The sequence below is a fragment of the Branchiostoma lanceolatum genome, chromosome 5 (assembly GCF_035083965.1).
Source record: "Branchiostoma lanceolatum isolate klBraLanc5 chromosome 5, klBraLanc5.hap2, whole genome shotgun sequence".
Taxonomy (NCBI): Eukaryota; Metazoa; Chordata; class Leptocardii; order Amphioxiformes; family Branchiostomatidae; genus Branchiostoma; species Branchiostoma lanceolatum.
The window spans coordinates 11,691,960-11,704,802 of NC_089726.1; the positions used below are offsets into that span (position 1 = coordinate 11,691,960).

General features: G+C 41.3%; 1 protein-coding gene across 8 annotated transcripts in view; it reads left to right on the plus strand.

Moving 5' to 3' along the window:
- Nucleotides 1–12,171, plus strand: part of LOC136435110 (SLIT-ROBO Rho GTPase-activating protein 1-like) — a 59,479-nt gene extending 47,308 nt beyond the window's left edge. For 3 of the 8 annotated variants that reach the window (XM_066428333.1, XM_066428332.1, XM_066428334.1), the window contains exons 7-24: nt 189–410; nt 1,066–1,191; nt 2,346–2,447; nt 2,884–3,069; nt 3,296–3,380; nt 3,573–3,618; nt 3,882–3,987; nt 4,187–4,247; nt 4,449–4,526; nt 4,785–4,919; nt 5,172–5,277; nt 6,001–6,097; nt 6,219–6,343; nt 6,503–6,564; nt 7,013–7,108; nt 7,628–7,741; nt 8,487–8,667; nt 9,036–12,171. In XM_066428333.1, the coding sequence (XP_066284430.1) occupies nt 189–410; nt 1,066–1,191; nt 2,346–2,447; nt 2,884–3,069; nt 3,296–3,380; nt 3,573–3,618; nt 3,882–3,987; nt 4,187–4,247; nt 4,449–4,526; nt 4,785–4,919; nt 5,172–5,277; nt 6,001–6,097; nt 6,219–6,343; nt 6,503–6,564; nt 7,013–7,108; nt 7,628–7,741; nt 8,487–8,667; nt 9,036–9,693 (2,586 nt within the window). In that variant the 3' untranslated portion in view covers nt 9,694–12,171. The remainder of the gene's footprint in view (nt 1–188; nt 411–1,065; nt 1,192–2,345; nt 2,448–2,883; nt 3,070–3,295; nt 3,381–3,572; nt 3,619–3,881; nt 3,988–4,186; nt 4,248–4,448; nt 4,527–4,784; nt 4,920–5,171; nt 5,278–6,000; nt 6,098–6,218; nt 6,344–6,502; nt 6,565–7,012; nt 7,109–7,627; nt 7,742–8,486; nt 8,668–9,035) is intronic. The other 5 variants (XR_010755809.1, XM_066428336.1, XM_066428335.1 and 2 more) reach the window with 5 other exon arrangements.
- The last annotated feature ends 672 nt before the right edge of the window (nt 12,172–12,843 follow it).

A 12,843-nucleotide genomic window follows, 5' to 3' on the forward strand; every position in this document is an offset into this window, starting at 1 on the left:
TGGAATGTAGATGGTGAAAATATATATAACATCATCATCATCGGGTGGCTGCAGCACAAAAGTCTTATCTTGTGCAAGATTTTTTATTGTTTTGCCAAAAGTTATTTTCTTGTTAACGTGAAGCGTTAATCTGCTCCAACCCTAGCTGAACAATGACATTGACTTTTAATTTTTCTTCTGCCCACCAGTGCATGGACCTAGGTTTCCACAGTGCGTTTGGGCGTGCCATGAAGACCTACCTGTCCGCTAACGACTGTGCCGACAAGTCTCATCAGGAGGGGCTGGACATCATCTCCCAGTGTGTGTACAACCTGGACCAGAAGAACGACAAGCAGAAGTTCATGGAGAACTACAACGGCACGTTCGTTGTGCCGCAGAAGTTCCTGTTCATTCCACATGGAGGGGATGAGGTAGGTCATGGTGTTCCTCAGGGATGTCTGCTTGGCCCTTTGCTATTTCTAGTGCAATTACATTTGTGTTTTTATTTCCTGGTATTTAAATTGTTGCTTAGGATGCATCATCTCTTTGGAAACTTGAATTTTTAGAATTTCCTGATGGTTTGTAGGTTTTGTTGTATGTATTGACCTGGAATGTTAAGTCCGTCTGTCTTCATTTTCCTGAAATCTTTAGTTTAGAGATAGTTTGACATATCTAAGGTGTTATCATTGGTCATGTAGCACCTTAGGTCTGTTTCTCTAGGTATGAATTATGATACATTTTTTCAGACAGTTTGTGATTAACAGTTTGGTTCCTGACATCGGTCGTCATTAGTAACTAGACTTTATTACAATTCAGACATTCTCCTTTAGTCGACTTAACACCTCGGTAGCCTTTAAAGAATACATTTTCTGCATGCCTCACGTCATACATGGCAAGGGTAAAGCTCAACCCAAAGACTATTTCTCAGATGGGTATAAGGTAGAGACAGAAACTATTTCTGAATAGACTGGTGCACCATACTTCACTAGACTAAACTACTTGTAGTGCCTTTGTGTCCTGCCTGCCTGCCTACTAACAGCAAGTAGTAGTCTATGCACCTTTCAACCCCTCATTGTCATGCTGCAGAACCACAGTAGGTGCCCTGTGTGCAGCAGAGGTCAGGGGGCGGGGGCCTATAGCACCCTGCCCCGCTCCATTATGCGATGCACTGGCTACAACCCAGGGAGAATGATGATCATGCCTTCTGGACAGGTACACAGGCAGAATGGGCTCAGAAATGAGAAGACGTTCACAGAGTTTTCACGCTAATTTTCTAACCCAATTGTGGTTGCTTGGTTTGGTGGCTGTTCTGTTGAGCTCTTTTCCTCCGCTGTATGGAACTGTTGAAGCATTAGTTGGCCATGAGGCAGACACAAAAGAAACACTAACCTGTAATGCCTGCTTCTTAAGATGAACTGACAATTGGAGTTATTAAGGGTCCACCTGGTTTAACGTTAGCACTTACAGCAGCAATGAAATTTGTTACCCAAGTGTAATGGGAAAACTCCAAACCATGAGAGTGCTGAGATGGCACCTGCTGGAGGCTTGGCCTTTCCACTACTGCCATTAAAATCTGCATAACATCAGTGCCCTCTCTCTTGCTGGAAAATGGCAGTAGCTTAGGCTTAGTCAAGCTGGAAGATCTTCAGCTAGGCAGAAAACAGAAGAAATCAGGATTGGATCTGTACATTGCAGTCGCATTGCAGTCATTTACTCATTAGTTGCCCGCATTATGGTGGTCTACATTACTTTTTTTCTCTTATGATTGCAGCATTTATTCCCTCACATCTCATTACCATAGTTGCTTGTGCTTTGTGTTTCAGAGTGTTGAGCAGCAGTGTAACTAACCCATCTCATGTAGAAATCTGCTTGTTATGTGACTACCAAATGTCATAACATTTTTGTGCAGCGGTTTTTGTGAAAAATTCTTAGCAGGTGTCATTTGGCCAAAAGTTTATTTGTATGACACTACATGTGATGATAGCTAGAGTAATGTGGTTCTTGGGTATGCTTTGGTAAAGTCTTGCATGTTATCAATGTGGATTATTGTGTGGTCTGTTTTTATTTTGTCTCATTGCATGCTTGTTGCTCTTCTACATTGTGTATGAACATTCCAAAGTCTGTTTATGTTAAGGTGCTAAATCTTGAAACATTGTGGTACATGTACTGGGGAAAAATATGAACCTTCAAATATCAGTTTTTGAGGGTAAAACAGTTGGTCATCTTAACCTTGATTACAGAATTTGAAAGGTACATGTAGAAAGAGACAATGTTATTGACCCTTCCTGTGGTGTTCTGTTGAACCATGACTTGCATGCTCTACCAGGCGTGCATTGTTAGTGACCTTGTCTCTCCTGTCTGCCCAGGTGTGCCAGGTGAGTGCCCAACAGCAGGTGCAAGAGGAGCTGGACACCAGGTACAGACAGATCCACCACAGGCTCATGTGTGTCAAGACTGAGAATGAAGAGGTAGGGCTGTTTAGCATGTTACATGTAGACATAATGCATTATTGTAGCCAAACCTTTAGGCTGTTGTATGATTTTATATTGTGCAGTTAGTGCCTTGACCTGGCAGTGGCATAAGGCCTCTTAGTTACCTTCATGAAGATGGTTATGTTTTCTGTGCTGTGTGTTTGTCTGTGTGTTAGTCTGCATCACAACTGGAGAAGTCGTGGATGGGTCATAATGATATTTGGTATGTGGGTAGGCATCACATAAACGAAGGTCAGGTTCAATAGTGGGGCTCTTAGCGACTTTCTGCGGTACTGCAGCCCAACTTCCGGCAAAGATACGAGGTCGTGGAACTCTAGGTTGATTTTTTTTTAAATATCTGAGTGTGATTAAAACTACCAAGCAAGTCTTAAGACTCTCAAGAATGTCTTATGATTATTGTGTTCGTCCTCAGGTGCGGAAGACCCTTGATGTGACGTCTCAGAACCTCCAGGATCAGCTGAATGTGGTGGACTACGACATGAGTCCCTACTTCACCCTCCAGGGGTCCCCGGAGACCCCGCCAGATACGCTGTCCTCCAAACAGAGCATGCAGAGGCACAGGCAGCACAAGCAGGAGATAGAGGACTACTACCTGGAGGTAACATCACAGATTGTTCACAGATGGGTTCAACAGTGATGTACAGCCTGCTGTTATTGTAATAATGAAGCACAAATTGCTTTTGTAACTCCCATCTAGTCCCACAACTGATGGACGTTAATATAGGCTTCTTCCTTGCCCATGGAAAAGAAAACTTTCGTTTTCCATAGAAAACTCTTGGCAGATAGTGGACATTCTTTGTTAATGAGGGTGTGTTGTGTTTTAGAAATTCCGAGAGTACACCCTGGGCAGCAGTGTGGTGACGAGGCTCCAGGCCAAGTATGACCTGATCCAGAAGGCCCTGGGGGAAGGTAAGGAACTCATTTTCACAGTCAGTCTGAAGCACTGGTATGTTATTGGTAGAGAACTTACTGAAAAGGTATTTGTGCCATATTGCTCATAACCTAACATATATGTAGAGACAGGCTTGAAGCTGTTTGAACTATAGTGTATTTGAATAGTGCTCTTTCAAGCTATTAAAACTCATGTACTTTTTGTTACAGGAGAAAGAAGTGCAGCTTTATCTGTTGACCCTGACTCCCCTACAAGGTCAGTACACGTGGCTGTCAGATGTCTACCATTAGCGCAACAGGAATCAGTATTGCACCCCATGTGCAACCTTATCTGTAGTGTTAACAAAGATGCTCCCAATGTCATCATCTGATACATGTAGAATCAATTCTTGCAATTCTGTTGTTGCTGTCCTGTTGATATTTTGAATTTTATAATGTCAAGTATATGTTGCTATATATATGTTTGAAAAGTTTAGACCATTTTTGAAAATGTTTTCATTTTGGATCTTTCCCATGTAGACCCCCCATGCTGCCCCCCAAACCAAGGAAGATTAGTAAGCCGGGGAGACCTGGCTCTTCATGTAAGGCCAAACTGTTTGGTGGGAGCATTCTTGAGTACATCCAGGTTAGTAACAGTTAGTTGTGCCAGACCATTTCATCTCAGAATATGGTAGCATTTTCTCCTCATGATGACAACATTTTCATTCTGTTCTTGTTGCTTTGTATTTTTACAATAAACGTCTCATTTGACACCTTGTTATACATTTGTAACTATTAAAGTCTTGTCAGCTTTATGAACAAATTGGATTTTTTTGGTTTTGTAGGCCTCCGGTCATGAAATCCCTCTTGTCATCAGAAGTTGCATCAGAGTCATCAACCTGCTAGGTGAGTGGAGAGAAGTTTTCTTATCAGACTATGTTAGCATGTGTCACATTCTTGAGTGTCTGATTTTGTTATGAAAGATTCTCTGGAATATTTTGTTGACAAAGACAAATTGTGATACTTGAAACACCTTGTGTTTGATGTGTTGCTTGTCAAAACGTCAGGTTTGAGTCTTCTTTTGTTTCTCTCTCCTCTCTCGTGCAGGTCTCCACCACCAAGGGATCTTCAGAGTTCCTGGGTCTCAAGTTGAAGTCAATCAGTTGAGGGAATACTTTGAAAGAGGTGAGATAGAAAGTAAAGATAGTCAAAACTTAAAAGTAGTTGTATGTGTAGTCATGTACATAGACATTTACATACCAACATCTCATTCACGGTGCTTAAAGTGGCATAAAAGATACATGTGTAGCAAGTACATTTGCATTAATCCTTAGAGCAACTCAATGTAGCAACAATCTTGCATTTGAACTTGAATGTCATGAATCAGACTGATGGTGATGTCCGTAAAACGTAGGAGTAACCAAATGATTCATTTCCTCCCAGGTGAAGACCCATTGTCAGATCCAGGTGAAGTGACTGACCTGAACTCAGTAGCAGGCTGTTTGAAGCTGTACTTCAGACAGCTGCTGGACCCACTGTTCACCAGGTCAAAGTTTGAGGACCTGATCACTGCAGCAAGTAAGTCTTCTTAACTTCTTATACAAATACAACAGTAGTGTAGGGATGTGGTTGCTATTGTATTGCAGTTAGTGCTGTTTGCTTCAACATTCTCTGAACAGACATTTGTCATAATATAGCCATGTTGGTAGCACTTAGTACTAACCATCTTGTCAATCATAGTTGATGATGAAGCCCAGGCTGCTTAATTTTTATTGTTTGTAAGCACAACAGCAAACTTGATGTTCCCCTGCCTCTCTCCCGTGCCCACAGGAATGGAGAACCTACAGGACTGCCTGGACGCCCTGCGGAACATCATCGACTCCATGGAGCGGCCGATAGTAGTGGTCATGAGATATCTCTTCGCTTTCCTCAACCAGTCAGTACCTCTTCTCTTCCCGTATCTACACTTTTAATCTGACAAAGAGATGAAATAATGGACACGGACTGCCATACCGTAGATTTTATCATAACTTCTGTTCCTGTATCCACTCTATTATCAGGCATAGAAATGAAGTGATTTACACAAACTGTCTTACCATAGATTGTATCATACAAAGTTTCCTGTCCTATATCTATGCTATCGGGCAAAGAAATGGAATAATGTTCACGAACGGCCAAACTGGAGATTACATCATACTTTCTAATTCTATATCTACACATTAATCATGCAAAGAAAGGAAATATTGTGGACAAACTGCCAAACTGTAGATTACATCATAACATAGAAACAAAGCAGACAGGAACCTGTCAAATTTGCGCTACTTAGCAGATGAATTATTAAAAGCATATACAGGCTTATCTTGCTGAGGCTTCCCTCGGGTCCTGCTGACCATCTGTACATCAGTCCTGATTTCTGTGCTTCTGCAGATCGTTATGTTTTGGGTAGGGGGAGCTTCTGGCTGTGTATGACATATGAAGAGAAACATTTGACTTATTATGCAAAGATCTATCTGTCTCTCTGACTTAGTCCACAGTTGTGCTAAATATTTTATTTCACCAGGAAAAGTGTCTGGCCAACATTCTGAATCATTCAACTGGTATAACCATCATTTGTTAGCAGCTCTACATTGTGCTGAACATTGTTCTTTTTCCCTTCCAGCCTGTCTTCCTATAGTGATGAAAACATGATGGACCCTTACAACCTGGCCATCTGCTTCGGCCCCACCCTCATGCCCTGTCCAGAGGAGTATGACCAGGTCAGTCTCACACTTTCTGAACCATTCCACAGTCCTGTTATACTGTACTAAAAGCAATGAAAATTTGCCATCCTTCACTGATCTTGAGTCGTAATGAGTCCCTTTTGTCTGCTGACTCCAGGTGATCTACCAGCCCTATGTAAATGAGCTGACCAAGACCATCATCACGTACCAGGACAGCCTGTTCCCTCCAGACCTGGACGGGCCCATGTATGAGAAGTGTATGGGGGAGGAGGACCCTTTTGTGTGAGTAAACATATGATACACTGGGTATCAAATGAGATAGAAGGAATTGCTCTTACAAACTGAATATTCTGGGTGCTGCCTTTTTGGGCTTTCAACATGCAGATCTACCATGTGCGTCTCAGATTTCTCTTACCAGTAATATTTTTTGGACACCCACAGTGATCCTGTTGCCAACATGGACAACATCTCTGAAGACAATCTGACGATCCCCAGTGAGGATGGTAAGTCACTCTCTCTCTCATTCCCTGCAAATGCCATAGGGATGATCTCTTTTGGGCTGCATGTTGATAGAATTCTACTCCAATGCCATTGCTTAGTTGTCAAAACATAACTGAAGAAAGCGTATATGAGCCTTCAGATACAGCATTACTTGTTGACAACTTTCAGTGATGCAAATCCATTCTGGAACCTGAATCAAGCCTAAAGATTTGACCTGCAGCTTCAGCCTAACCCTTTTCATACTTTTAGAAAGTTTTTTTATAGTCATCCCTAGGTTCAGCAACTTTTGCAAAATATACATTGTAAGCACATATTGGTCAATTTACCCTGGAGAGAAAGGTGCTATTGTCAAGATTCTTTCTAAAAATCTGAGAATTTGGGGAAGAGGGACATGGCCCTGGTTAATGGGTAAGGTGCTGTGAAATTGACATTCAATTTGGATCCTTCTAGAACTGGCATCTCTAGGGTCACAAGACTCCCTGGACTGGCTAGACTCGGAGTATGCAGAACAATTTGAAAGAGATGGATCAATCAGAAAGAAGAAAGGTGACATGCCCAGTACACATACATCTCCTTCCATGTACATGTGTCCTCTCCCAGCTTTAAGGGATTCTGGTGAAAAGGACTTCCATGCATGTTAACATTCAAACCTCTTTCCTTTACTAACAGACAGGACTCCATCCAGGGCAGCTGCTGTGATGTACTTTGGTCATTTCATCTCCACAGGATTCATTCCTACAGATTGCTTCTACTTTCCTCTTTTCATGTAACACAGAAATTTCCTTCCTGAAGCATGACTTTCTTATGTGTATGTGTATCTGTTCCCTAGTATTGTATCCTTCTCTACAATGTCATTTTTGGACAGACTGAAGGCCTTCTTTTGAATCTTCAAATTTAATTTCAAACCAAAGTCTTGTGTTCCAGGGTTTATAAGGTTGGAGACATACTTGTACTGGGAAATGACAAAAGCATGCCATGACAATACATGTACATCACTCTTTTGAGTCCATCTGTGCCTTCCTTCTTTGTGCTAATATATGTGCACTAACTTTGAAATCCTCTCAGAAATGACGTCTCACGGCTCTATTGAGTCCTTGGACAAGCTGGACTCACTTGAAAGCACAGAGGGCATCGAGAGGAAGAGAGGATCCTCCAAGAAAGGGTCTCTAAGGAAGAAAGGTGACAGCCATGGATGGTGCCTTCACCAGTTGTCTCCTAGCTGTGCGCTGCTGCAAATGTAGACTTCATCAAGCACTGCCCTCACCTCATGTTCATTTGTTGCTAGTGCTGTAACTGCTCTCTGTTCAACAGGCTCCTCCAGCATTCAATCCTTTCTGCAGTAAAACTTTCCTCCTTCATCTTTCAGATGCTACATTGTACATCTTCTTTTGTCTGCATGAAGTTTTTTCATTGTCATGTTTCTAATTTGTGTGCCGTGCTGTGCTGTGCTGTAGTATGGTGTCATTACATTGTGAAAAAGGTGGGCTAGGACATTAAGGTTTACCCATACCTCTTCCTTCATGACCTCAATGAAAAGCGGCCTGCAGGCCGATTTGAGCTTCTCATGAGTGAATAAAGGTTGAAACAAAGACTGATATCGACTTTTGTTTTTAAAAATTACTCAATTTGTCTTGATTTGCAAATATTTGGCCAAATGGTCACTCATGTTATTTAGAAAATGTGCTCTGTCCTTCTCTCTGCTGCCTAACCCTGTGACCAATTCAGATTTGGTGCCAAAAGGGTACGTTAGCGAGTAGAAGGTTAATTGTGGACAGATAGGCATTTGGATAAAACCTATCAGGTCTTAATTTTGCATCAACAATGTTTAGTCGCTGTGGGTCAGTACAATTCTCTCAAACCATACATACAATGTACTTGCTTGAGATTCTGTATGAAACATGATGTCCTTTTCTTGCCTTTTCAGAGCTTGAGCCAATGGAAGCCATAGCAAGATTTGACTATGTGGGAAGGACAGAGAGGGAGCTGTCCTTTAAGAAAGGAGACAGCCTGCTGCTATTCTCACGTGCCTCGGACGACTGGTGGGAAGGGCGGTGTCGTGGGGAAGACGGACTGGTGCCAGACAAGTACATTCATGTCAAAAGCAGGTATGATCCAAACTCATATTATATTTGAATAGAGACGCCGGTATTATCAGAAGTCATTATGCATCAAAACTTTAATGATGACATGTTCATTCTAGTATTAGAGTAAATCAGATATAATATTCAAATTATTTTTTTACCTTGATATTTTGTATCTTAAATACTTCATGTAATACAGGGTATTTATTCATAGAATGTTTGTAAATCATTGACTTTGTTGTTATTCGATCTTTACTCCTGGAAGAGTAGCTGCCCCATTTACATGCAACAGCTAAAGGAGTAAATCAACCAAAAAGCCACAACTTTCAACTTTATATACTGAAAGGTCAGAAGTAACATTGTCTAATTGAAAGTCCTTTCATTGTTTCCAGTGACACGGCTACAGACACCTCCTCCTTGAGGAATGACTCAGACAGGGAGAGTGTGGGTTCTACCCCAGGCTTCACCACACCCTCCACGGTGTCCCCCAAACACATGACCCCCTCCACGTCTAAATCAGACGTCGGCTCAGACACCGACACCATCGGCCAGGCGTCTGGCGTGACGAGCAGCGTTTCGGGAAGTCTGAGCGCGCTGAACGAGGAGCAGCAGGAGGAGAAGCTGAAGGTCACACAGAGTATAGAGAGGGAGATCGATGCGACGCTGGCAACCGTCATGTCCGAGTTACAGGCCCTGGAGATGACCAGCTCCAAACACACTCCTGATGTAGTATTGGACACTCTGGAGAGAGACAGACTGGACAGAGTGGCCAGGCCGTCCAGCACGAGTAGCGACAGCGCAGTGGCCGCCCTGAGAGCGGAGAAAAGCAGCGCGGGAACGGTGGAGCAGGTACAGATCCAGAGACCAGCCAAGCTGTCTCTGACCCGGGGTCAGCCCTCCGCACAGGGCGCGGGCAGCTTCGGCACGTCCACGAGCAGCTTCAGTAGTTTCCGGTCGCGGGACAAACCGCCAGTTTCACCCAAACCGCCGCTTCCAGGCAAACCTACTAGTCCTGGCCCAAGCACTGCAAAGAAGCTGGGGACCATGTAGGGGTGTCTGGGTGTACCACAGGTTTGGACCATAATTATTGTAAGAAATAAGAACACTTCTGTTTTGTTTGTGGAACAGATTTTTTACCAATATCTATAATGCTGTTTTGAAACATGCTTCATTCAAATACATCTGTTACTCAAGTACAGTGATTTAGATACACAACAGTTAGATAAGTCTGAATAGGAATTCATGCATTTGAGAGAATTCATCTCTGTGTGTTTTCTCATGTTTTGTTAATGATAATCAAAGCATAATTCACTCCTAAGAATAAGGATCTGTCCTGTTTTGTCCTCAGTCTAACCAGATATTGTATAAAGTATTAAACATTGTTATGTAAGAAAAATGACCATGTTAATAATTAACGTTGACAATGAAAAGTTGTATATAACAATAAGTACTGAGCTAATAATAAGTGGGGGAAGGTGTTGCATTGTACAGTGTACAATGTCTTGTAATGTAATGATGCAGCAAATACATGCAGAATCGCATGTACAAAACATTAAGATGTTAAATTATGTTGGTCTTGTGGAAATTTTTCAGCTTTTGACTTTTTGCAAAGCGAACTTTTGTTTCTTGATTAGGTTAACTTGATTGAAGTTAAGCATGTTTCTTGTGACTTTTGTTTAAGTCAGTATTTAGTTTTATGTGGCATAGCTAACCATAAATGGTTTCTTGTAAAAATCATAATGATCTAAGTTTGTCAACATGACAGTACACAATACATGTACTTAGGTTATTCTTTTATTCACTTACAGGCTTTGTCAGTGTTTCAACTGCAATGTTCATGTATTTTTACTTGATAGATGCTTAGCACATGAACAATATGGTAAATAACTTTGGCAGTAAGTACACAGTTAACACTATGTTGGAGATAGCGTAGTCTTTTGCGCAAACAGTTTGTGTGAGTAGGAATAGGAAAGACAATGCAGACGTACATGACTGTGCTTCATATGGAGGGAGGGGTGTATTCTCTATATTATAAACAACAACCTTGTACAGACTTTAGATTATCTATCTGTAACTCCAGAAAGATCCTCTTACTAACACTGCTGCTATGGCAAATGCCTTGACTGTTCTACACAAAAGCTTCTGCTGCCTTTTCAATGAGAGATGTTCAGGTCTAGTGTGGAACTGGTCTTCCTGGTCAGCTTTTGCATGAGTATGTCACTCAATACAGTGCATCATGTATTCTAATGTTGACTTCCCGGTGTTTAGTGCAGTACCGATAGAAACCTACCAGAACTGTGTATGTGATTAAACATATGCAAAGTCATAGCATTTTTGTGGATTGTAAACTCTACATGTTAGCTATGAAGGGGGAAATGTAAATGTACATGCATGACCTGAACAACTCTCTCTCCTTGCTGGTTTATACAATCACTGTATAGTAACGCTATCAGCTTCTGCACAATGAGTAGCAATCACAGACATACTCGTTCATGTTTGTATATGGTACCAAATCGTTTAGTGTGAACTTCATCTCCAAGTGATGAAGACAGTGTGTCATAGGTTTGGTGTTCAGAATGGTGGATATGGCAATGGGTGTTCTTCTTAAAGGAAGGCCACCCTATCTGTGTTGTTGACATTTATAATATTTTCAAGTGCTAGATATTTGGTGTTTTCCGTTTTTATAATCAAACCACTTTTTGTTCCTCCAAGGAAATAAGTTGCAAGCTTGCTGTTCACAAACCTCAATCATCAGTATTTATGAATGTACTGACAGGTATGAAATGAAATGTTTGTGTGAATGAGAATGTGTGGAAACAAAAGGGAAAATCCTACTTTTCAACATTCTCCATATTCTGTACATGTAGTGTTCAATGCTTGAGTTATTAGCCTACATCTTGTAATAGTAGTTGGTTATATTGTGCTTTTAGTATCGTACAAGGAACCCTGATGCACACTTTGCATTCACTGTTCAGCTCCAGGCACATGTTTATATGTGTACATATAAGATTTTTAACACAGAAGGATCTTTAGCTACTGTTGGAACCAAAGTTTTGTATTTACACATCTCACACCATGTATATCCTAGAGTCAAACTACTTACAGCCAGGTTATTCTGTGATTGTATTTGTTACCAATACATGTTGCATCTATAAGAATTCTGTGGGCTTGAATTTTACACATCTTATTATAACAGTAGGCTGTTCAGCAGCACATGTGGTTACCAGACTGAACTGTGCCATTCTTGGATAAAAGTTGGACTAGATTTTCCAATGCATCAGTAAACCTTGTTTAATTAGAGAGCATAACTGGTAGTATTGGTTGGGGTAACTTGTTAGCCTTTTTTATGCACTATAAAAGTGTGTGTTAACTGAGTAACGTTTTTGTTGTGTCAATATTCAATGAGGAGAAGAAATAAGCACAAATGTGGAATTTCAGATGTTATGGACATTCTGCTTTACTAACCCCACATCACAAAGCTGTGTACAACACTGATGAAAACAATAAAAATCTAATTTTTGAACAATATATATTGCGTGCTGGAGTATTTGACAACAGTTAGTTATTTCATACCTGATGTCGACACTTGTATTTATTTCCTGTTTTGACCTTGGATTTTAGAAGAGCACAAACGTGAGAAACTTTGGCCTCACAACTTGACCCAATGACAGTGGTTTCCTTTCTCTGTACTTCTTTCTCTTCACTATCGTATATTAATAACTAAAGACATTACATCATCCTAGAAGAGAGACTGATTTCACCACAGCCCTTGTTCACTAGGTGGCGCTGTTGAGACTGGCCTGTTGGAACGTACTATAAAACATATCAACGGGATCATCTCTAGAAGAACACAACTACTATTGATGTAATGAACAATGTCCAAGTTGATTTTTTCCTCCCTGTCCGTGTCATAGCAATATGGAGCTGTTTCATTGTCATGCAATAAGGTGTTCAGCATAAAAATCAATCAAGTTGGAAAACAGAAATAGACTCAATAGCAGGCTCTCTGTGCCTTTTGGGGGCTTATTATACACTTTTTGCTGATGACTTCTTTTGAGGGTCGTTTGACAGGTCCGTTCGTGCAGCCAACCGTAACAATAGGCCTAATGGCTGCTATGGAGGCTAAACAGGAACATGAAATTCCACAAAACCCGTCAAATCGCGTGTTTCGCGTAAGTGTTCTTCTTGCAAGTCCATGCA